We start from the raw sequence: 25,224 nt of genomic DNA on the forward strand, positions 1-25,224 counted from the left end.
ATTTTATGATATCTGGTGTTATTGGGTTCTCTGGCTCATGCTCCCTCCCTCCAATTCCCTCCCATTCCTGTTGTGCCTCAGAGGACTGCCTCTACTACAGTTTCACCTCATTCCCTTTTGTTCCGTAAAAGAAAGGGAGACTGACTGACAAGAATGCACAGTGATAAACTGCAATACCATTTCAATCTCAGCATTTCTGGGGTTTCACTGTGTAGACTGCAAAATAGAAACCCCAGTTGACTGTAAAGACATCCAAGCTGGAAAATACCTCCCTTCATGTGGCACAGAATATTTTCAGAGAGTGGAAGTCAAGAACCCAGAGTTCTCAGCCCACTTTGGCATGGATTTGATGTAAGACCCTGGGCAAATCATTCTTTCTTCTCCTAATATCTCTGTCTGCCTAATGGGAACATTCACAGGCACCTTATGTGCCTTCTGACAGAATGGTTGTAAGAAGAAAGATGGTAACATGTTTGAGATGCTCTAGGCTTTCCAGAGGAAACACACTTCTCAAACCCAAAGCCTGCACATCAGCTTTCAATTATCTACAGTCACTGAGAAACATGGCAGCACTGAGGATGCAAATCTCTAGGGAATTCAAAAATGTTTTCTTTAAGCATTTGTTTCCTTTCCATCCAAACCCAAATCTTTGCAAGAGCTGCTGACAAATGGCCAACCTGACAAATGTATGTGTCACCTTCTTTGTCTTGTCCCCTCTGGCAGGATCAAACATCCCTGATTTTCTGGCTCGGCCCCATCTTCACACATTTTACCATGTTGTCCCCAGCAGTTGTGGGCACAGGTACTCTCATGGAGAGCATCAGAGAGAATCTTATATCTGTGTGCCCTGTGTCCAGGGGACCAGCAAACACAGGGTAAGGCAGAATGGAAGAGATAAGCGGGGGGTGGAGGGGAAGAAAAGAGGAAACTGTCAAATCCTGAGGAACCTATTGAGTAGATCTGAGGCAACTATTGTGCACGTGGGGTGCTCCTTCAACTGAGCACCAGGCTTTCCAGGCCCTTCAGGTAGGTCCTTTGGAGGAGGGGTCCCAGCTTGACAGACCTAAGCTGGGCCCTGGGCCCTGGTGCCCTGAGAGCCATAGCAGCCCTGAGACCTGCGCAGGGTTTAGAAGGACATTTGACATTCCCGACCCCTCATGTTTCCAATCTCAAGTGACCCTTGCAGTGCTGAGCAGAATGGATTTCTGTAGTTTGGCTTCCAAAATGTTACCACAGATCATTCCCCACCCCTCCCCCACGGCCTCACTCCCCCTCAACTATGTGCTTCAGCCTCCCCCCTGCCTTTCCCAGTTAGAGAAGCTGCCCTGGTTGTGGAGGTGGGTCTAGCCATGTCCACCACTTTGGCTGGGACCGAGGGGAGCCTGCTTGGTCTTGGGGGGAGAAGCTCGAGAGGAGGATGACTATGCGGTGGCCTGCCTCTCTGATGAGCCTGCCTCTGAGGGCCTGTGGCCAAAATGGCCTTCACTGGGCCTCGGGGCTGACACCCCCTGCATCTGGCCTAGTGTTTGAAGCTTGCCTTTTTCTTGCACCGCCCTCCTCTCCCCTGCCTCAGTGACTACATCAACCCCCCTTACTGCAGGCCACGTGACTGATATTGAGTTTTTGCAGAGCCACTAACAACCTTGAACCAAAAATGAACAGCTAAGCCAGTGCTCTAGTGAGGTTTTCCTGGACATGGGTAAGAAGAGGTATGGGAGCAGTGGATGCAGGACAGCTTATGACAAGGACTGACTATGACAGGGTTGGGGCCCAGGACATCTTTCTAGAACAGCTTGTTCAGCAGGGCTCTGTATGGTACCTCCTGTACTGGGAGACAAGCTGAGCCTACATCCCAATATCTTGCCAAGTCATGTATGTTTTATTGGCTTTAACCACCACCACCCCCGCCACACACACACACACACACACACACACACACACACACACACAAGTAAGTTTCTTTGATTTTGTCCTTTTTAAACTTTTTGGGTATTTATTTTTGTTCACATGGTAGCACAAGCTCTCTGAGAAAGCAAGAGTCCTGATACACTTTCTGCTTTCTGAAGAAGGAGGACAAAGTCCCATTGTCTTTCCAACTACAGGCAAGATAGGTGGAGAATGTGAGACAGTTCCTGGACAGTTCTAGGACATGCTTCACTTTTTGCCACAGTTTTGGTCTCCGGGTCATTCTTCTTAATTCAACAAGTGTGTATGTAACCACCTTGTATGTGTTCAGCCTGCAGAGTAACATGTCTTGGAGGAGATGGAAGTGAGTGTGATATAGACCTCCTGCTTACAAACTTTCATACATTTAAGTCATCTCAGTGCTGTAAGAGTCTGGGGCAGTGTGGGCTGCTATAGCTTCCATGGCCAGACCAGGGAAAGCTGCATGATGTTTGGCTTCAGAGACCCATAGACAGATTCCACCAGGTGGCAGCATGCCTTGGTTTCCCATTTGAGATGCAGAACAGATTTCAAGTAAGTTTGAGTTCATTTGACACATAGGCCTTTCAAATAGAAATCCTATTCAGCATGAGGTCTGAGCCATTTGACACACAACTATTGATGTAGAAAAAAGAAAGGCAAGAAGGAACCAAAGCTTGCTTTGAACTAGACCCTTCACAGATGCACACTCGACCCCACAATAAAAAAGACACACACACACACACACACACACACACACACACACACAAAACACATTAAAAAACAAAACAAACACAACTTGGGCCTACAAAGCTAAGGTTTATTCAGCCAGATTTCAGTACCGATGGGAGTGCTCTGAGTATGTAAGAGGAAGGAAAAACTCTAAGTGGGATTAGAGCAGAGCCTGCATAACCAGCTGAGCCAGGTCACATCAAGAGGACAACAGGAGACATGCCACAACATTTACCATCTTTTACAAGCTTACATTTGAGAAAGAATCACTGCTTCCTTTACTCTTACAATAGGCATGAATGTTGTTTGCCAAAATCTATGCTCCAGAAAGTCCAATTTTAAACAGTAACAACAAAATGGCCTTGATGAGGTTTGCCGTGAAAGACTCTATCCACTTTAATAATGAACTTTTCTGTATCTCAAGGGCCCAGAATATGCTTGCCTTGGACCCAGAGGGAAGGAAGCTTTTCTCACTCAGTCTGCTCTTTGGATTTCTGCTTGTCCCCAAGTCAGGTCTATGACTGAAAGTCTTCACAGTCTTTGAGCAGGGCAAGAGGGATTGAAGACCATCTCATAGTGCCCTTTAGAGTACTGCTAGGGTCTGCAGGGTTCTAGACCACACCTAGAAAGAAATAATCCTTCCCACTGAAGAGAATGACACAGTCATCATGTTTCCAGAGGGCAAAAGCTCTTCCCTCTAGTATCGACCCCCAACAATTAGCAAAATTCTCCATCTGTGGGTCAAAGAAATGAGTTCCTAGGTGATGGAAGATAGCCTATTCTCATGGAAAGGGCCCTGGAATGGAAATTTGAAGACCTGGCCATCTCATTGATTCTGTAACCCATATGATATGCTTAACCCTTCTCAATGTTAGTATTACCATCTGTAAAACCAATGAGGTTAGATATTTAATCATTTCTATGCTGTCAGTCCATGTTTCTATAAATACATGCTATAAATACTAGTGTTCAGGGGAACTTGATATTACTTCTAAAACCAAGAGGGAAACTTGAATCAGTGGTCCAAATTATATTCAGGACCCATGTGTTTCTCAGGCAGTGACAAGAGACTCATCATGGTGAGCCTCCCCAGTAGGTCAGTGGCACTGATTTAAAGTTACTTCCCTGCTTTGGATGGAGACAGGAGACCTATGAAGAAATGGATGTTATAACTTGTGGTTTCTTTTTTCCTTTAGGGATTTGGAACTGCTGGAGAAAAGGGTGAAAAGGGAATCCCTGGTTTGCCAGGACCTAGGGTATGAACCTGGAATGTTGCTTGCCTAAGTCTGTCATGTCACCCAGTCCATATTTTTTTGTCCTGTTTGCATCTTTATGTTATGTAACCTGATGGCCACCAAAGCTTCTCTTGTTTCTCTTCCTTAGCCCTCTGTCTCTATGATCTCCTCCTTTTCACTTTGCCCCATTTCCTTGACTTAGTGGCTCCTTTGAATAAGGAATGGCTCCTCAGCCTACTTACTCTCTTTGTTGTCGTACATAATTATCTTCTGGGCTAAAAATGGTGTGAGTGTTGTCTTGTTTTAATTACATTTTATCCTGAGGGAATGTGGGCAAGAGTGTGGGTGTTGCAGGAATGGAAGAAAGAGGGCCAAGTACAGTCTTTATAGGACAGAAACAAGCCTGGGATGTTCTAGAACATAGTGATGTTTGCAATCAACAATTTCTGATAATAAGCTCAATTCAAGTGAAGAAATAATTGTTAGCCTCAGTGATTTTAAGTGTTTCAGTCACTTAGATGTTGGGCTGTAAGCAATTGGCCAACATTTAGCCCTAAAGAAGTCACATTTTAGAAAATTATGATTTTAGTGTGATCATAAAACTTGTTAAGAGTATTTTGAGTATTCAGCAATGTTCACCCATTATCCCACCATTTCTTCCTCTACTTTACTCTCTTGTCTTGAAAAACACATAATCACCAACCAAGAATGCATTTGGGGTGAGAGACAAGAGGCCCTCCCACAATCTATTTAAAAAGTCTCATGACTTGGAACTAATGCACACTAAGTATAATACCACCCATCCCTTCTACCAAATTCCACCTAGTACTTAAACTGTTTCCATTTGTTTAGGTCTTTAAAAATGCTCTCTGTGGTTATTCAGCCTGATGGATTAGTGCTTAGAAGAAAAGTCATTAAGCCAGGTCTAGGAACATTCTCTTACCTGATTTTAGGATAGGCTAAATCCTGAACTCAGTTGGATAGCTTTGTCATGTAAGTCTATTGGCTTTTTCTAGGGTGGGCTATTAATCTTTCTAAGGTGCCTCCATTCTCTTTACAGGGTCCCATGGGTTTAGAAGGACTCCGAGGGCCCCCAGGGAGTCAGGTATTTTGGTTAATATTAAAAGCCCACATGTAAAGTCATAATTAAAAGGCCCTCTTGCTTTACTTAATGTGGCCATCAGTCCAAAGGGAATCACTGCTTATAATACAAAGTATCTACCTCTCTTTGATTAGTATAATCTCAGCCACTTTCTTCTTTTATCTTGACCCAAGAAGCGGAGTCTCCAGTGTTACCAATCCAGTGCTGTGCCATGGTCATACTTATTTATTACGTTATCAGGGTCTAGCAAGGCCAGCCTGCTTGTATTCATCTCTAGCCGGTGGCCCTTATACCTCCTAAGATGCAAGGTGGCTACCTTGTCCATATTGCCTTCTGGAACCTTTTACACCCTCCAGAGTCAGGTAGACTCCTGGAATACTCTGGCATGCCAGCCAACGTCCCTGTGCCATTTTCCCTGGCCTCGTCCAAAGACCAGTCCCCCGTATGCTCTTAGACATTTGACTTAGTTGTAACTATGTTTCTGTCGCAGGGCAAGAAAGGGTCTTCAGGTTTCCCTGGGTTTAACGGATTTCCAGGAATTAAGGTAATGTTGTTGGAAAGTGAAAATCCTGGATTGGGGAGGTGGAAGAGTGAAAAATTTCCATAAATGCTGTTTAGTCCATTTGGCTGCTATAAGAAAATATCACAGACTGGGTGACTTATAAACAACAGAAAATTATTTCTCACAGTTTTGAGAAGCCTGAGATCATGGTGCCAGAACAGTTGGGTGAGGGTCCTCTTCCATGTCACTGACTTCTCACTGTGTCCTCACTTGGTGGAAGGGGCAAGCTAGCTTTCTTGGCCTTTTCTTATAAGGGCATTAGTCCTCTTAAGGGCATTAGCTCCACCCTTATGGCCTGATCACTTCCCAAAGATGCCACATCCTAATACCATCACCTTGGGCATTAAGTTTTCAAAATGAATTGAGGGCGGGGCAGGGGGAAGGGGGACACAAACTCTTGGACCTTAACAAATGCCTACAGATGAGATGAAGTATTTTTTAACATTTTAAAGGTTACTCTTTTCATATGCACTTCAGTGCGTGAACTACTTTTAACACACAAAGCCATTGAGCATTCCTTAGATTCCACTTGATCAATGGCAGACTAAAAGGCCGGAGGCTGTGAAAGCAAATCCATCTCTACAAGGAAGAATATTCTACTACTGACATGGTTTAGAATTGCCAAATTTGGGGGGGAGGGTATTGTTATTAAATTCTCTACAGACCATGCATCCCCTCAATGCCTGTACCTAGGACAGGCAGCTCCCACCACCATACCTGGATATGCCATTGTATCTGATTCTGATACCCGAGTCCCCCTTTTGGGGACTGAGTCACCCTTTTGGAAAGTCCTTTGACTTCCTCTGCCTGATATCATCCACTAACAAGGCCAGTGATGGTAGCAGAGTCCTAGGCCTGCTAAGTGTGGGGAAAATTTTGCAACTGCTCCTTCCTTTGCACCTCTTTGGTGCAGCAATGTTGTCTATTCTTGTGACATGTTCCTCGGGTCCAGAAGCAGATTATCCTTGAGTCAGGTTGCAAAATAAAATTGAGATCCCTTGTTTTTGACAGGTTTGCAATTGAGTGTAAGACCTCTGACCTGCCTTATGTTGCCTTCATCTGAAATTTATTGAGCTCTGGAATTAACCTATGGACTAGTTGGCCCTGGGAATCAGGGGTTGCAGTAGGAGAAACCTTTAATTTTCCTGAAGAGTGGTTTTGAGGGCACATAGATCTTGAGTGATGAGGTCACAGAAATATTTGCATTTAACGCATTGAATCTTTACAGGGCGAAAAGGGTGGCATTGGCTTGCCAGGCCCAGATGCTTACATCGATACGGATGGTGCTGTGATCTCAGGTGCAACTTTTCATTGATTTGAGTGAAAAAGAAAGGACCAGGACTTAAATTCTATATTCCCTGCGATTGTGAAAAGGGTACTTTGTCAGCCACTGGATTGCTGCTAAACCCAACACCCTCAAGGGCCCCTCATGAGTCCTGTACTTAGAAAATTGAACTCCAATGTCTTTGGGCAAAGAAGCCAAGCCCTATGCTTCATGTTGGTGTTGGGTCCACTAAGACTAGGATTTGGGTCAGACTGGGCCTGAACTTGCTGAAAATTGTTCTCGTAAAGATGCTTAGGGAAGGATTGGTATCCTCCGCAGCCAGGCTGACCAGCCTCATACCATGAGACACTTGGTGTCTCATCTACATGATCCCATTCATGCTTGGGTTTGACGATTTCATAGGAGGTGAAGTATCCAACTGTCTCCATTGCCTTCTCCAAACATCCATATGCCCAGTATCTCTAACTACTCCTTGCTTGAGCAAAGGCTTCTACTATTGTACCTCTTCTACCTGAGTGTCCTAAATTATTTCTCCTCTCTCATCCTCTCTGGCCCATGCCCTAACCAGTAAATTCATTGAAGCCAAGGTGTTAATGATCAACAGTGGCTTCTTATGTTCCACTTCCAGGGAACCTATGTGTATAATATGAATGGTAGACTTCAACACCGTAACACAAATAGTAGACATTTGATGCATGACAGCAGGTTGGTAGTAGTAGAAAAACGTTCCTAGTACTTACCAGATCTTACCATGGAAGGTAAACCCTGGCCAGACTGGTTCTGGACATTAATGGAGCCTTAGCTCAAGTGGGCCCATTATCACGTGAGGCCATTAGCATCTGAGAGATCTATGAAGTACAAGAAAGGCATGTCCCCCATGAGGACATCTCCTTGCAACTCCTCTTAGACATTTTGTGGCATTAGTGGGCCTTCTCTGGGTTTGCTTATGGCTTTTTTCTTTCATCACAATGCCAGGTTACCCTGGAGACCCCGGTGTGCCAGGCCTCCCAGGACTTAAAGGAGATGAAGGCATTCAGGGCCTGCCTGGCCCTTCCGGCCTCCCTGGCTTGCCAGCTTTACCAGGTGAAGCAAACTAATCCACCCCCTGCACAGATCTGTCCTCTATCCATTCTGGTCTGGGTATGTACCTAGCCAAAGTCAAAGGAAAGGTAAATGGTAGTCACTAAGCTCCCTACCACTGTCCCAAAGCTAATGTATATGAAGATAGGACCTGGGTGAGCAGCTTTCCTTTGGCCTGAATAATGTAGCATTGCTAAACAGGCAACTCTACTGAGGTTTGTGGTAACCAGAGGGGGCCAGTGTTGGCCTGCTAGAACCCTGTCACCCTTCTGTGGATGTGCCATCCCAGCTGATGCTTGCCAGAAAGGGCCAACAAAAGCCCAGAGGAGAGTTTGTACCCAGATCCTCACTCTGTGCTTAACTGAGGCACTAAATGGCCCAGGATCCTATGGATGACCCCCTTGAAACAATTGGAGGAGCATACCTGTCTATCATTCTATAGTAGTAAATAGAGAAAGGGCATGCCAGATTCTGAGAGGCCATGGTGACCCAAATACAAAGCTTCAGACATTGCTTTTAAAGGCATCAGTTTCTAAGTTCCTTGGAGATGGGCATCTGTAAGGATACCTGTGCTTTTATTTTTATTTTTTATTTTTTTAATTTTTTTTTAATGTTTATTTTTGAGACAGAGAGAGACAGAGCATGAACGGGGGAGGGTCAGAGAGAGAGGGAGACACAGAATCTGAAGCAGGCTCCAGGCTCTGAGCTGTCAGCACAGAGCCCAATGCGGGGCTCGAACTCACGGACTGTGAGATCATGACCTGAGCCGAAGTCAGACGCTTAACCGACTGAGCCACCCAGGCGCCCCAGGATACCTGTGCTTTTAAAGCAGCCACTGGAGGAAGTACAGATGATCCCACTACCAAGGTTGAACAATCACAAAGTACGAGGCTGGAGACCAGGTTTCCCTCTCAGGTTTGCCACTAAAAAGCTTTGCACCCTTGACCATGTTTCCTCATGACTTTGGGTCTCAACTTACTGAGGAGTTAGGCTAGATGATTCCTAATGACCCCTCTAACTCTGATGCAAGAGAAGGGCAAATGCTTTTCCAAATTCTTCCCTTGGAGTTAGTTTCCAATGTATGCCACTGATTGCAATGCTCCTGAAGAGTAGGGTGACATGAGCAGCATTATTGTGTGGGCTTATTCTTCCAGGTGTCCCAGGTGCCCTAGGGCACCAAGGAGTTCCAGGTCTCAAGGGGGACAAAGGAAACCCAGGCCGCACCACAGTTGGGGCAGCTGGCCCCCCTGGCAGAGGCGGTTTGCCAGGCTTACCAGGCCTAGCAGGCCCACCCGGTAAGTCATTCATTTTTCTCTTTGGTGTTGAGACTCAGGTGTGACCCAGATAGCAGAACACTCATGATTTTTGAGGGAGAGAGCATTTCACAGGAGAAATAGCCAGGATACACGATGACTGGCAGAGGGGCAGTGACAAAGGCCTTGTCCTCTCTGAGTCAGAGCCTTCTTCTACAGGTAAACAACCACATCACTCAGAGTGCTCATCAAGGAAAAAGCAAGCTAAGGCCATCTCAATAACCAAACACTAATTCCTTCCAATTTCTGTACTCATTTCATTCCACCCTCCACTGTTCTCAGCCCCTTGGCCTCTGGTCTTGCAGCTCATGATGAAGCAATATTGGCTCCTTCAAGCTCCAGTGGGGTGGGCTGAGAGCCTGAGAAATGGAAAGCCAAGCCTGGATCCTCAAGATGGTTGCTAAAAGCCTCTACAAGGCTTATTTTCCCTAAATCTCCTACCTGAGTATGGAATTCTAGATTCTAAGAGAAAGGCTAGAGATATGCCCAGCATGCTTGTTTGTAATCTAAACCCCATGACTTCTGCAGCTTGCACCCATTCCCTCAAACTTTCTGGGGTAGACATTGGGCCTGTTAGCTTACTGAAGCTATCTGGGTCATTCCTGTACCCTCAGTGTCTAGTCCAGTGCCTGGACCATAGTAGACCTTCTGTAAGCAGTAGTAGAATGAATAGAGTCAATAAGGGATAAGACTTGCTGTAGACTTTGGGTCCCTGTGTCTGCTTTGGTTGTTTAGCCTCAAGGATACTTAGTCCTTAGTGACTGAGCTGCTGTGCTGAGTCATGTAAGTCTAGGCTCGTGTGAGATGCCAATCCTTCATGCTTCCTTTGTCCTGAAGGTCGAACATTTGAGACTGGAACACTACAGAACACAGAGCCAGGGTTCCCTGGTCTCCGAGGAGAACGAGGTCCAAAAGGAAACCCAGGCCTCAAAGGAATAAAAGGTAATTTTGTCCCCTTGGGTTTCTTTGTTCCCCACACTCCTTGCAGAAAGCTTTCCGGGGAATGAGCAAACTAACGGCCTTGGGAATGTGAACAAAAGCAATTTGCGATCTTGATCGGGGATTTGATTTTAAGATTGTTGGAAGGGCTATGTTTAGGGCTCTGAGACTGAGGCTGGAAGTTGAGGTCACATAGAACAAAGTGGCTTGCAGGCTGCTCGTCCTATTGTGTCCACCTGCAGAAGCTGTTGCCATTAACCCTGGTTGTTAACCAGTACATGCGGCAACATCAGCTTGCAAGGCCAAGGCTGGATGCCACTTATCATTACCTTCAGTCTGAAGGATAGGACTCTGAACAGGTCAAGAGTTGGCACTCTGAAACAGCCAACTGGCTCCAGAAAAATAACTGCATCTCCCTCCCCACCCCCCGATGTTGAAGGGCTAACTGATTACCCCAGCCTTTGGCCACACTGCTCTGTCCATCTTCTTGCTGTCTTTGGGTCATTCCTCTGTTTCATACTCTAGAGATGCAGATGCTTAAAGCTCAAATAAATCAATTCATTTTAGTTGCAGTCCAGGCCTAAGTGGAGGAAGAGGTGAAACTCTGGGCTCCAGAGAGGTTTGGGGATGGCCTAGGGGGTTCAAGTTATCTGAGATCTTTTCCCTTCTCTCGCAGAGTTAACAGCTCTTCTCAGCCTCAAGCAGAGAGGTCCTAACTTACTCTTCCCCTTTCTTATTACTGAATCATAAAATGTCACTACTTAAATATAGGAGCTAGTTGAGAAGTTTTTAAAAGTTCCATCTCTGTTGTTCAGATGCAAGGAGGACTATTTGGAGAGAAAGGAGATGGAATTGCAAGTTTTGACTTAGGATGTTAACCTTTGCCTTTGTGTGACTCACTACAGAGCTAGTGTACTTCCGGATACCATTCTCACTCCTGAAAAGACATAACTCTAATGCTCCCTATTCTATATTCCCATGGGACCAGAAGGTTTTCCCTAAGTCTGGAATAGTGATGGTGATTCTCAAGCTTCATTGTACATGAGAATCACCTAAGGGAGATTACTCAAAATTAGATTCTTGGTTCTGGCCTCCTGAGAGTCTGCTTTATTAGAATTGGGGTGAGGCCCAGCAAGCTGCCTTATGAACAGGCAACATAACTGACTGTGATCCATTGATCACACTTGAGAAATTCTACAGACTGTTCTTTCCGAGTTTCAGGGATTATCAATTTTCTGAAAGTAAAAAGAGGCCCTTCAGGATGTTCAGAGTCACCTACATTGGCCTAAATTCTCATTTTCCACACCATAAGCATGGAAGGTATAGGTGGCTGAGCTATAGTGTTAGTGATTCCTTGATACCACTTCAAAGGTGCTTTGCCGAAATCCCTGTCATACATTTATTGGACATTTGTCTCTGTTTACAGAACACAAGGGAAAAGACATTATGATGAAGAGAATTTTTGAGTGGCTTAGATTCCAGATCCAAGTGGTTAGCATAGGGCAGTGGTTCTTAACTCTGGCTGTACATTAATTAGACTCACTGATCACTGGGTTGTCTCCCCTGAGACTAATGAAATCAAATCACTGGTACAGATGTACTTTGATAGAGAGTAGATTTGGTTCATAAACCTAGTTCATGTGAGTTTGTTCTCTGTGGACATTCTGATTCCCTCCATGGGGTTGTTCAAGTCACAAATTACTGCTATTGTATCATCCTTTTTCTTAGAAAGATGGTCTATTTTGTTTAATGTTGTCTTTTTCTCCTCCAGGGGACTCAGGGTTTTGTGCTTGTGATGGCGGTGTCCCTAACATTGGACCACCTGGGGAGCCAGGCCTGCCTGGGTCACAAGGTCTCATTGGCCTTCCAGGCCTTAAAGGAACCAGAGGAGATCCAGGCTCTGGGGGTACACAGGGCCCATCAGGGACTCCAGTAAGTCTCACCAAACTTTGGCCCTGAGGGAACAATAGGAGCTTTCCAGTGCCCCGTACTCCTCCCCAGTCATGTTCCTAAAACACAGGAAAGACAGATGGGAATAAAACAAAGCTTCAGGGTTTTGATCTGTAATATGAAAAAGTCAGACTAGCTGATCTCCGAAGTCCCTTTCTGCTTTGACCTACCTATGTTCCCTCCCTTCCCCCCCTTCCTTAATCCCTCTCTTCCTTCCACAAAATTATTTGTATTTGCCTAACACTGCGCTGGGCCCTGAAGATGAAATTGAATTAAGACAGTGTTACCGTCCTCAAAAATTTCAAAAATTTAGAAAGGATAAGAAAATAAATGGGCAGTCGTAATCCCAGATGAGGACATTATCAAGTGCCCTGAACAGTGCCAAAATGTGCCCAAGGTTCTGCTTTAAGTCAGACCTATGCTAGGTGCCAGAGTCCTATAATGTATACATCTCCTGATTGTTCCCTTTTGTCTCTTTTGCAGGGTTTATTTGGACCTCGGGGTCCTGCAGGCCACAAAGGAGAGAAAGGGGAGCCAAGTCTCAGTTCAAGATCAAGGATGCCAGGGGAGCGGGGTGATCCTGGCCCCCAGGGGCTCCCTGGTAAAACAGGAACCCCAGGGAAGGATGGAGTACCAGGTTTACCAGGTCTGCCAGGCCTCCCAGTAAGTTGATAGTTCCTGAGTGATAAGCTCTATAAATCCTCACATCTGACTTAGTGGGGGTCCTGATGGCCACTAGACCATGAGACAGGGTAGAACATCTCCTCCCACCTCTGCTGACACTCTCTGCTCTGTGCTTTTCTTTTCTGTAAAATGGAAATCTTTTTCTCAAAATGGGTCATTGCCTTATTTGAGAAATGCTAGTACCCATTGACCATATCACTGAAAATGCTTTAGCTTCTCAGTAGCTTTCCCTTGCAGGTAATCCAGCTGCTTTCTGTGACCCAACCCCTGCCAGGGACTGTTACCCTGCTCCAGTTTCCTGCCCCCTCCCCACCACTGATCCAGAATATTTTGTATTATCAGATCATCAAGAATTGACAAACTTCATTTCCATGAACCAAATGAACTAAATCAGAGGAACTGATTGATAAACTAGAGTGACGGAGAATTTTAACAAAAAACCAAACATCGGTCACACTGGCTACCTCTTTCCTATGGTCAAACGAGTCAGGATAAATCTTTAAGTTGGGATTGCATTCTTTCTTATGTGTTCTCTAGGGTGATGGTGGACAGGGCTTCCCAGGTGAGAAGGGGTTACCAGGACTTCCTGGTGAAAAGGGCCGCAGTGGTCCAGCTGGTCCCCCAGGAAATGGACTGCCGGGATCTCCCGGACCTCGTGGGCTTCCTGGAGATCAAGGAATAAATGGATTACCAGGGAAGCAAGGCCTCCCTGGGCTTCCAGGTGAGTCATGGAATCAGATGGCCATGGACTTGAAAAACTGACCCCTTGTAGAGTATAGATATGACCCAGGTACATGAAATGTGTCATAAGAAGAGTCTTGGCTGGTTATAATCACTTCTTGCAATTTTTTAAGGTTTTTCATGAGGAAAAAAGATCATAATTGTACATAATTGTGGTACACTTATACAGAGAAATCTAGACTTCAGTTCTACTTAGTAAAAACAAAACAAAACAAAAAAGACTTCCTAACAGCAGTCTGAAAATGTAACAGCTGTCTTGGGAGGTTGTGAGCTCATAATCCCTGGAAATTTCAAGCAGATGCTGGATGGCCATTTGCTACAAGTATCATCGAAGTAATGAGTGAGAGATTGGATAGGTGTCCTCTTAAGTTATATGGTACTATCATCACCAGAGAGGAACCTTTCCTTAATTCATGAGATCTCAGATTGAGAAGAGACTCTACTTGTATCTAGTCTAATCTTTATTTCATACCTTAAACCCCTCGCATTTGTATATCTTCTTTTTCTATCAGCATTTCAGGAATTGTAGGGAGTGACAGTCCTGCTTGTAGATTGTGACGATGCTATGTTAATAACTCACCTTCTTGCATACAGCCGGAATAGCCCTCCATCCCAACTTCTGTTTCCATTAGCAGTACCATCCTTATTGTTATCTGAAGTTTGAAAACTTGAAATTCATTTCTTATTCTTCATTTGCAGTGCTTCTTATATTCTTTCCCTCCTCTTCTTGCTACTAAGTTCTCATTGTCTCACACCTAAGCTTATCAAATACCTACATGCTTTTCAGAATAAATGGACGGACAGTTGGAAGGAAGGATGAGTGGATGGATGGATGGATGGATGAGTGAGTGAATGACAAACAGCTTCCAAACAGTTTCTCATCTCCTACCTCCAGACTTTCCCCACTCAGTTCTGCTATGAACACTACTGCCAATTCACTATTTGTAAAGCACTGATATTGTCACGTCTTGCCCCTAGTCCAAAGCCACAAGCGGTTGCCTTTTTCTGGAATGCTCTTCCTCTTTTTTTCTGTGCAGTCAGATTTTATCTGTCTTTCAGGGTACACACCTACTTCTCCACTAAACCTTCTCTTGACCTCCACAACATATGCCATTGCCTCTTAAATTACACATTTTCTTCCATTAATGCTTTTAGTTTTCCCAATTGCTTTGTAAGTGTCTGGATACTAAAGAAGGCAATTCTTTTTAGCATTTCTCAATTTGCCTAGTATAGTGTAATGCTCCATAAGAGACTAATATACACTCACAGAAGAAAGGGGCTTCTCAATAACCAAGGGGCTATTTCTTAGACCTATTTCTTCTCATTCTACCTTGTCACCTTGAAGAATTACCAAAAAAGAAGATAGAAACCAGGTCTTGTCATGTCTATTGACTTTAAAATCTACTTGTATGTGTTGGCATACCAAGGATGATGGTATATGTTAAAAATTGATGATTCAAGATTCTTAAAACCAAGTTGTATTTCAGTTTACAAAACCCTGTGAAGGCTGTGAGGAATTTTATCAAACTAAAGCATTGTACCTTTGGAAGTCCTAGCTTTGCCTCCATCTCTGTTCCCGGAGATATTATTCATGGTCATTCCACTACCCCTGTGCCAATTGGGTCTTTATTCTAGGCCAACCATTTCTGTAGGCAACTGGGTTTTAAACTGAGTTATAAACTGAGTTACCTATATACTTACACTCAAATCTGGCTATTATCAACATTCTGACTGCTTGAAAACAGGCTGAGTCAACAGAAGGAGGCCCAAGGGACCATTTGTATCCTAAACTTCACTAGGCCCCAGACACAAAAAGTTCTTAGGAATATAGTGATATAGTAAGCTCTAGCCTGAGAGATACCCCATGCAGAAAATGTTCTTGTTGCAGTACCAAGACTTTCCAAAAAATTACTTCCAATAAGAGCATTAGCTTTCTTTTTCTTTCCGTGGCAACCACATATAACTCCTCAAACCTATCTTTTTTTTCCACACAATTTTAAAAAGACATAACTTGGGAGCCCCTGACATTTGCATCATGGCCATTATTGTTGCCATGAAAATCAAAGGATGCTGTTCTTTAAATGTGTTCACTCCAACCAGTGGTGGCCCAGGCTAGAGCAGCTGCATGGATAGGGATGTAGTCACTAGAAGCTTTTCAACCTAGTGGTGTGAGTCATTACAAACCTTGGACGAGCAGACAACTGGCTGTTTCCAAAGAGGCTCTGATCCAGATGGTCACAGTAATCAATCACCCTGGTTATTATTGAAACAGCATCTGTGTCCTTGATCCTGTGTGGGTGCCAGCTCTCTCCATTCGATCTGGATAGGGAATTTGATTAGTGGGCATACCCAGGCTGCAGACAAGACTTCCCTTGGGCCTCAAGGAACTTCTCTCTGGGTTTAATTTTCTTCTTTACTGGATTGGTCTAGGTGACTGTTGTTGCAGGGAGAGCATTGGTAAAGGAGGCTTAGACACAGAGGGAGGTGAGAGCTGGCTCAGTCTCGAGGTTCTCAAACACTGATGTTGCCAAAATGTCCCTTCCTTTTTGTTCACCTTTCTCTCAAACACTCATGATGGCCTGAGCACCATGCTAGAGCCTTTGGCTGGGGAGGGGTGCATGAAGGCTGACACTGACACTGTCACTCCTGATTTTTGGGAGGGGATACAGGAGTAAATGGGCATGCAGTCTCTGACAGGGACTGATTTCCTTCACCATGCATGTTGATGGCTTTGCTGATGTCTGCCTTGAGCACCTTCATTTTATGAACTTAGCTGGGGTCATAACTTGCCTTGGGAGGTAGCTGGAAGATGAACACATGTCTGATGTTTATTCACTGGACCCAGAGTAAACTGAAATGATAGAATCTTGATAAACAGAGGTGCTTTTTATTTTGACGATGAATTTGGGCATTTATGGAGGAAATCCTGACTAATTAGATTGTGTGTTATAGAACAGAACATGGATAGAGCTGATTTCTGCTTTGTTGAAGAGAAGGCTCTGAATTCACAGATAAGAAGTAGAAGACAGAGATGTAATGTGAAAGAGCCAGATACCAGGATGACTTGAAGGTCTTACCTTCTCAGCATTTTGACCCTCCACCTACATACACAAGGGTGCTGTGGTGTACAGGCCTGGTCTGAGGCAAAAGGGAAACATGCCCTTGATTTCCATCTTCCCTTTTGTCATTATTTGTCCTGTCCTGGAACATTTCTGATGCCTGACCTTGGCCCCATGCTCTAAACGTTTGTTTTTAATCTGGCTGTCACAGGCAAAGAGAATTTATGAAACTTATCTGATGATTTAGTGAGGATGGATGGTTCATGTTTGGACCAGTGCAGAGATATTTGTGTTTTACTGTTTGTTGTAAGGTTGAAAGCAATGGAACTGCAGTGTTTGATACATTGGAGTCAATGGGCTATTGAAATATTTGGGGCAGGAGAATCTTCTGCGGGATCCCTTTCGTGATACCATCTAGGGAGGCAGTTCTTCAGCCTAGTCCAAGGGACTGAGGCCCAAGCTGAACACAGGACTGGCAGTCCTCTCCCAGTGAGGCATCTCATCATAAGGTGCTTGTCCATAGGTTATAGTTCCACAGTAGGGAAATAGCCCTGAAAAATAGCGCCATCATTTCAATGTCTGGCAGGATGGAGATGGGTGTGACCACTAATGGGGCAAGATCAGGCCTATGGCTATCTCCACCTGTAGAAGTGTGGCTATGGGAACCTGAGGTCTACAAGGCAGAAAGTTGCTGCCCAGGCTACAAAGTAGCATCACTAACCTGACTAAGGTAGAAACCAGGGGCTGGTCTTGGAGGAGCTCTTCTGAATGCTCCTCCTTAAATAAGATAATAAAAAACTACTGTTTGCTGAGCAACTGCCAAGTTGCCAGACACTGTGCAGAATGCCGTTAGCATTATTTCATATAATCCTCACAAGCGCCACATGAGAAAAGTAGCTCCAGTTTTATACTTGAGGCTCAGAGAGGTTAAGTATCTTGTCCAAACAGCTGGTTAATAGCAGAACTATTATACAAGCTCAGGTCTGTCTGGCTCGGTGTCTATAGTGTATTGGTTAAGAGCCCCCACCTCTTAACCAATACACTATATTCAATTCCCCATGTTTCTTTGTGAATAGAGCAAGTGCAGAAGGTATGCCATCTGGTTGAGTAAGCAGTCTAAATCATAGGTTGTAAACATATCTTTAAGAAAGGCAATTTGTGATTTATTTTAGGTACAGGCAAAAACTATAGCAGTTTACTAGAACTGTTGGCTTTGTGGCTTAAAGCAGGCCTTGGGGGATTGTTTTAATGAATAGGCAAGACTAATTTTAATTAGCATAGCAATTATTTGTAAATGGCACTTGAGGGAGCCTACACAAATTTTTTCATCGGTATTTTATTAAACCTCCCCTCTGTGATCTTGTGTAGACTCTTTTTATTTGCATTATGAATGAGCAAGGAAGAATTTGCTAGAGGAAGGCTATGCATGCAATTTCAAAGTCTTGAACACTGAAATTGACTACTGCATCTCCCTGAGTACCAGAGTTGACATTTTCAAAGGAAGAGCTGAGGGAATGGTCATTGTTTGTCTGCCATGGCCAAGAGAGTGGCCTTCAGTGTTTGTCTGGTACAGAAATACAGCTACCTCTCACCCACAGTAATCATTAATAGACTTCTGTAGATCCCAAGTGATGTGGGTCAAAAGAACCCGATGGTTTAGGAAAAGAACCCAATAGTTTGTTTTCATTCCAAGAAAAGGGCAGACATGTGAACTTGAGGGGTCTTGACTTCAAACCCTCCAGTCTAGTCACATGGCCATAATGGATACTCAGGCCTATCCCCAAGCACCTATCCTAGGGAGAGGCTTCATATGAGGGTAGGGTGAGGAGGTCATTGCCATTTGCTGCTGCTCCTACATAGGCTACCTCTAGGAAATCTTGTTAGGTAACATCTACTGCATAGGTAGATGCATAGGTAGATGCCTGCCCACTGGATATTGATGGTGTAGGAGGTGACATTCTGGCACTTGGACACTAGGAGTACTCTTATCTGTAAGCAGTTGCACTAGGGGGTAACTCCCGAGAGCTTCTGATGCCACAATTCTTCTGCATGGGCTCCCAGCTGCTGGGTAGGAAGAGCTTGGTTGGCTCATCCAACAAAACTGGAGGAAAGGAGCATGCTAGGAGAGCCCACCCAACTTAGTGGGCTCACAAGATGCTTACATGTTACCATTTACAGGGGTCACCTTGCCGTGTATAATTCCCGGATCATACGGTCCATCAGGCTTTCCAGGAGCTCCCGGATTCCCAGGTATGGAATGAGGCCAGAGAAAGCCATTGAACACACTTGTAAGGGCTGTGGGCTGAAGGAAGCAGGGCATAGCCTGGTAGCATTTGGGGATCCACATTCTTCCTGAGAGGGCAGCCTTGAGGATTGAGGCAATAGAATGGCTCCTGGAGAGGTCTGTGTGGGGAGGTAAGAGTAAGAGGCCCTCCAAGAGACTAGGATTCTTGAGTGGACATTACAAATGAAACCAGCCACACTGACTTTCCTTTCCCCTCTTGATTCATGTTTGGGTTTGCAGGTCCTAAAGGGGCCCGTGGCCTCCCTGGGATTGCAGGCCAGCCTGGATTGCGTGGAAATAAAGGAAAGGCTGGAAGTCCAGGATTAGTTCACCTTCCTGAACTGCCAGGTAAGGAAAGAAGCTTTTCCTTGCCTGCTTCTCCTTTTGTGTGAGTGTGAGTTTATATTGTGGTAGCCATCCACTGATTATAGGAAGTTAGGTTCTCACTCTGGTGTGGGTGGGATGGATTTTTTTTTAATTTTTTTTTTTACTTATTTTTGAGAGAGAGAGTACAAGTAGGGGAGGGGGGATGGGTTTTTTTTTAATGTTGTATTTATTTTTGAGAGAGAGGGAGAGTACAAGTAGGGGAAGGGCAGAGAGAGAGGGAAATGCAGAATCTGAAGCAGGCTCCAGGCTTTGAACTGTTAGCACAGAGCCTGATGTGAGGCTTGAACTCATGAACCTCGAGATCATGACATGAGCCTAAGCCAGAGGCTTAACTGACTGAGCCACCCAGGCATCCCTGAGTGGGATGGCTTTGACTTCATACTCAGGCAAGGCAGAGCTTCAAGATAGAGAGTGACAGTATATCAGAGCAATAAGGGCCATCAGCTGGAACAACCCTTCACATTCAGATGAGGAAATTGAGGCTCAGATGGAAAGTGACTTGCTTGAGGTCACAAAACCACTAGTGACAGAACTAGTACTCTACCAGGTTATCTGACTGCCGAGTACCTCTGGCAATTTCTTGGATCAACTCCCTCTAGCTCAGAGAAAGAGATCCAGATGAGTCAGAAAGAAGTGGTTCATATCTATCCCTTTGCTCACACCCTCTTGCAACCTTGTTCTATGCTGCACCAGTGGTTCTCAAACTGTGTTCCCTGCAGCACCAGCATCATCTGGGAATTTGTTAACAAGGCAGATTTGGAGCCCCTTGGCAGAGTTACTAATCAGAAGCTCTAGGGGGGCGGTGCCCAGCAATCTGGATTTTACCAAGCACCCTCTCCTCCAGGTGGTTCTGACCCACACTCAATTTGAGAACAACCCTGCTCTACAATACAGGGCTCATCTTGGGCCAGACAATCTATGGTTTCTTGGTGCTTCAATTTCCTCCACCCCCGAGGAAGAAGGAGGCAAGACAGCAGGCGTTAGATGACTTCAGAAGAATTGGGCCTTTAACAGGAAGTCCTGGATGTAATCTATGCACTTTGGCCAGTGGATCAGCCCCAAGAGTGGGTTGCTAAGCTCAGCTGAAGGCCTGGCCTCACTGAGCTAGAACCTTCTCCGGTTCACATGGCACAGTCCTTTCTTCTGGCAAGTTCTCCCAGGACCAGGACGCTCCTGACTTTCAAGAGAAGTGACACACATTATTAATATGTTAGTTAGCTTTTTAAAAAATGTTTATTTCTGAGAGAGAGAGAGAGAGAGAGAGAGAGAGCACTCCAGCAAGGAAGGGGCAGAGAGAGAGGGAGACACAGAATCCAAAGCAGGCTCCAGGCTCTGAGCTGTCAGCACAGAGCCCGACATGGGGCTCGAACCCACAAACCATGAGATCATGACCTGAGCCAAAGTCAGATGTTTAACTGACTGAGCTACTCAGGTGCCCCTAGTTAGCTTTTATAATAGATAAAGAAAATCTGTGTCAGAGATCTCTACCCAGACCTGTTACTTCTAAACCTCCATGGTCTTTTATTTTTGCCTCTTTACATTTAGGATTTCCTGGACCTCGTGGGGAGAAGGGCTTGCCTGGGTTTCCTGGGCTCCCTGGAAAAGATGGCTTGCCTGGGAAAATTGGCAGTCCAGGTTTACCAGGTTCCAAGGGAGCCTCTGGTGACATCTATGGTGCTGAAAATGGTGCTCCGGGGGAGCAAGGCCTACAGGGATTGCCAGGGGACCGAGGATTTCCTGGAGACCCTGGCCTTCCAGGACCCAAGGGTGACTCTTTTTGACTCACATATTTAACAATCTACAGAAAGTCTTCCCGTGGCGGGTACACTTGCATGAATATATGCATGAGCCTGGGCTGGTGAATTAACTAGCGGGTTAAAAATAAAAGTCATTTTGTTCTGTCTCTCCCTGTTGGGAACTTTTTCTTAAATCACCTGAGTCTATTCTCCTTTCTTACTAAATCCAGAAGTGACCACAAGGAATAGTCATATTTCTCGTAAAGCCTGTGATTTTGCTGCTGGGAACAGCAGCAAGGCTGGCGCCGAGAAGACAATGGCATCTGGGGTGTACCCTGGACCAGGCTTCTGCACTGCAAGTTGGTGTGGTGACCAGTCCCTGCTATTGATCCAGACTGTGACCATCTGCCCCTTGCTTTCATTAGGTCTGCCTGGGAAGTCAGGCTTGCTGGGCCCCAAAGGTGAACGGGGCAGGCCTGGAACACCAGGCCATGTGGGACAGCCAGGGTCCCCAGGGCCTGATGGCCGATTCGACATCAAGGGCAAACCCGGGCTCCCAGGAGCACCAGGCTTTCCAGGCCCTTCAGGTAGGTCCTTTGGAGGAGGGGTCCCAGCTTGACAGACTTAAGCTGGGCCCTGGGCCCTGGTGCCCTGAGAGCCATAGCAGCCCTGAGACCTGCGCAGGGTTTAGAAGGACATTTGACATTCCCGACCCCTCATGTTTCCAATCTCAAGTGACCCTTGCAGTGCTGAGCAGAATGGATTTCTGTAGTTTGGCTTCCAAAATGTTACCACAGATCATTCCCCACCCCTCCCCCACGGCCTCACTCCCCCTCAACTATGTGCTTCAGCCTCCCCCCTGCCTTTCCCAGTTAGAGAAGCTGCCCTGGTTGTGGAGGTGGGTCTAGCCATGTCCACCACTTTGGCTGGGACCGAGGGGAGCCTGCTTGGTCTTGGGGGGAGAAGCTCGAGAGGAGGATGACTATGCGGTGGCCTGCCTCTCTGATGAGCCTGCCTCTGAGGGCCTGTGGCCAAAGTGGCCTTCACTGGGCCTCGGGGCTGACACCCCCTGCATCTGGCCTAGTGTTTGAAGCTTGCCTTTTTCTTGCACCGCCCTCCTCTCCCCTGCCTCAGTGACTACATCAACCCCCCTTACTGCAGGCCACGTGACTGATATTGAGTTTTTGCAGAGCCACTAAAATCCTTTTTAATCCCTTTTATCCTTATGTGTTTCTGGGGTCTTCCCATAGGCCGTCCAGGTGAGAAAACAGCACACAAGCCCACAGACTGACTCCCCCGCCGGCTTTCCTGCTCAGGGAATTATCTGACTATACACTCTAACCTTGGCAAGGCCAGGGGTCCCCAAGCCCATGCTGTGGAGCTGGCCCCCATTGAATTTCCTTCCCTTGTTGTGGAGTCCCCTTCACAGCCCCCCATTAGAATCCTGGGGCTTGCAGCTGCTTGATGCTTTTCAATTCATAGAAAGCCAAGTCAGCCATTCAATTAGGTCCTTGGGGGCCCAAATACCTCTGTCGTCAATGATTTAATCCTTTGGTTTTTTAATTTCCTTGCTTTGTACCTGAACATTCCACTCTGGCAGCAGCTCAGGAGGTTAATCCCATTGACCAACTTAAAGCCTGGTGAAAGAAGTCTCAGACAACCTAGGAGACCAAATGGGCCTTGGGGATTTCTACAGTACTTGGCACTAGGGGGCCTTTCAACCTTAATGCCAAGGAACTGGCTGACTTAACTGCTTGCATGAGGGATTAAAAGGGCAGCCCTGTATCCATGGCTCCCTGGGAGGCTGAAACAATGGCTCAGCTTTAACCTCTACTTCACCGATTGGCTCAGGAAACAGCCATTGTAGTGCAATTCAGACTGGAAGTACCAGGAAACTGGAGTCCAGATGCCACCTTGGCTTCCCAGAGCTCCATTCAGAGGCTAAAATGTGTCACCACATTCATAAAGGAGGAAGAAGTTCTAATCAGAAGGGGGTTTGCTGGCCCTGCCATGCTGAGAGTAACAGCTGCTGGCGTGGTGCTCTGGGTGGTAAGAGCTAATGCTTCAGCTAACAGAGAATTCTGCCAGTTAGCAGCCTGCAGAGGCCATGGTTACAGGACCATTTCCAAAACCCAGCCAGCCAGCCAGCCAGAAGCCATGGGAATGGGCAGTGGCCCAGATCTGGACACAGCCTTGCTTGACGGCTGTCCCATGTTCTCTCCTGTGCTGATTCAGGACATCCTGGAAAGAAAGGTTTAAGAGGCGAGACAGGTCCCCCTGCATCAGCTGGAAAGAGAGGCCTGCCTGGGTTGAAAGGCCTTCCAGGATCTCCAGGGCTGATTGGCTTCTTGGGGAACTCAGGCTTGCCAGGGAGCACTGGGTTGCCAGGCCTGCCGGGTCCGAAGGGTAAGTGAAGTGCTCAGAAAGGCACTAGTGGGTGCCTCAAAGGATCATCCATGCTGCCCAGCTTGCCCCCCTTCTCTGCCTCGGAAGGGGGAATGGGGCTGAGAGGGGGGGAGGGAGGGAGGTGGGTGGGACTTTTTGTGGTAAGATGGCTGGACAAAGCTAGCACTAAGGGAAGACTCCAGCCACGGTGAATCACCCTCACTGCTGGCCAGGTGGAACGCTGGGCTGAATAGCATTGTCAATAAAGCACAGGACAGTAACTGTCACACTGGGTTTATTCATTTGCATGATCCCCCTACCATGGAGCCCGATTGCTCTCAGTTTCTGTGATTGTCCTGCTAGACACCAGAGGTTGGATGGGAGGCATCTCCATTTTCTACAGGGGTAGATGACTGGTCCAAGGTCACACAACTGGTCCTAGGCTTTTTTTTTTTTTTTGCTCTGTGCCACTCATGAGCTCTAACTTGGCAAACCATAAGAGAGGTGCCCACCTCTTCTCTCCCTTCTGTTGCTTAGTGTCATGCCCCTGTTCAGGGAAGTAGTATAATGTGTAAGGACTGACAGCTTGGGCTTTGGAGTTAGAGAAACCTGGGTTTGAATCCCTTCTCTACAACTTCCTAGCTGTGTGATTTGGGGTAAGTACTTCCATTTGGGGTAAGCCTCTCTGTGCTTCCATTTCCCTGTATGTAAAAGAGGGATCATAATCGAAGTTCTTTTTTCTCAACAGGTGAGAAGGGATCTGCTGGGCTGGTAGGTTTTCCAGGGATACCAGGTCTCCCTGGTATTCCTGGTGCAAGTGGATTAAAGGGCATTTCTGGGTCAGCCGGAAAGGTGGGACCATCTGGACGGGCTGGTAGTGCTGGTAAAAAAGGTAAGCTGGAGCACTGAATTCTGAACTTGCTGGCCATGCTTCCCAATGTACATTTTGTGTGTCAAGTTTGTTGCTGGTGTGGCTTATAACAGTCTTGTGTTAGATAATAAGATTTGGGGCTTCTGAATGAGGTCTTTTTTATTTTTTTTAGAGTTTTTATTTATTGTGTGTGAGAGAGAGAATGCAAGTGCATGAGCAGAGGAGGGGCAGAGAGAGAGGGAAAGAGAGAATCCCAAGCAGGCTCTGCAAGGTCAGCACAGAGCTGGGCGTGAAGCTTGAACTCAGGAACCGTGAGATCATGACCTGAGCTGAAACCAAGAGTCAGACACTTAACTGACTGAGCCACCCAGGTGCCCCCCTGAATGAAGTCCTTTTAAACCAAGAGATCTAATCACTTCTGAGTTATCACTGCATATTAGAGGCCCCATCATACATTCCCAGATACTCAGTGGAGGAGTCTTTTGAGTGGGGCCAAAGTTGCTGATGGACCTTGGGCTTGTCAAAGGAGAGGGCATGCACACTGATGCAAAGTTGGGGAAACAGGGCCAAGAAAGGGCCCAGAAAGGAAGCCTGGGGTGGGAGGGGGGACAGAGAGGGGAAGAGCTGAGATGAAAGGTCAGCTCATGCTTGACTCCGTGTGTAAGCTTCCTTTCACGAGGGTCTCGCAATCTCCACCCCTGCAGGAGACAGAGGTGACCCGGGGCCAGCTGGAATCCCCAGTCCACGACCTCCAATCCTGAACCTGCAGCTGAAAGGAGACAAAGGCTCTAGAGGCTCAGCTGGATCTGACGGATTTCCTGGGCCCAGAGGTGCTGGGGCAGGCAATGGGGCAAGAGAAATGCTCAAATTTAACCTCCCTCCTGAGAAAGGGCAAGACCCCCTAGACTGGCAGTATGGGTGGCAACCAGGGTTCCAAGGAGTCTGCCTTCTCTGGG

General features: G+C 46.2%; 1 protein-coding gene across 5 annotated transcripts in view; it reads left to right on the forward strand.

The window, feature by feature from the left end:
- COL4A6 (collagen type IV alpha 6 chain) overlaps window positions 1-25,224 on the forward strand; it is a 284,904-nt gene that overhangs the window by 240,374 nt on the left and 19,306 nt on the right. For 4 of the 5 annotated variants that reach the window (XM_081793122.1, XM_081793126.1, XM_081793123.1 and 1 more), the window contains 18 exons: window positions 3,852-3,911; window positions 4,951-4,995; window positions 5,483-5,536; window positions 6,783-6,852; window positions 7,815-7,922; window positions 9,074-9,214; window positions 10,070-10,174; window positions 11,943-12,103; window positions 12,605-12,784; window positions 13,343-13,526; window positions 15,977-16,030; window positions 18,784-18,855; window positions 19,130-19,237; window positions 20,822-21,043; window positions 21,438-21,599; window positions 23,248-23,418; window positions 24,146-24,289; window positions 24,973-25,098. In XM_081793122.1, coding sequence (XP_081649248.1) covers window positions 3,852-3,911; window positions 4,951-4,995; window positions 5,483-5,536; window positions 6,783-6,852; window positions 7,815-7,922; window positions 9,074-9,214; window positions 10,070-10,174; window positions 11,943-12,103; window positions 12,605-12,784; window positions 13,343-13,526; window positions 15,977-16,030; window positions 18,784-18,855; window positions 19,130-19,237; window positions 20,822-21,043; window positions 21,438-21,599; window positions 23,248-23,418; window positions 24,146-24,289; window positions 24,973-25,098 — 2,167 coding nt within the window. The remainder of the gene's footprint in view (window positions 1-3,851; window positions 3,912-4,950; window positions 4,996-5,482; window positions 5,537-6,782; window positions 6,853-7,814; window positions 7,923-9,073; window positions 9,215-10,069; window positions 10,175-11,942; window positions 12,104-12,604; window positions 12,785-13,342; window positions 13,527-15,976; window positions 16,031-18,783; window positions 18,856-19,129; window positions 19,238-20,821; window positions 21,044-21,437; window positions 21,600-23,247; window positions 23,419-24,145; window positions 24,290-24,972; window positions 25,099-25,224) is intronic. The other variant, XM_081793124.1, reaches the window with a different exon arrangement.

Source organism: Panthera onca, chromosome X (assembly GCF_046562875.1).
Source record: "Panthera onca isolate mPanOnc1 chromosome X, mPanOnc1 haplotype 2, whole genome shotgun sequence".
Taxonomy (NCBI): Eukaryota; Metazoa; Chordata; class Mammalia; order Carnivora; family Felidae; genus Panthera; species Panthera onca.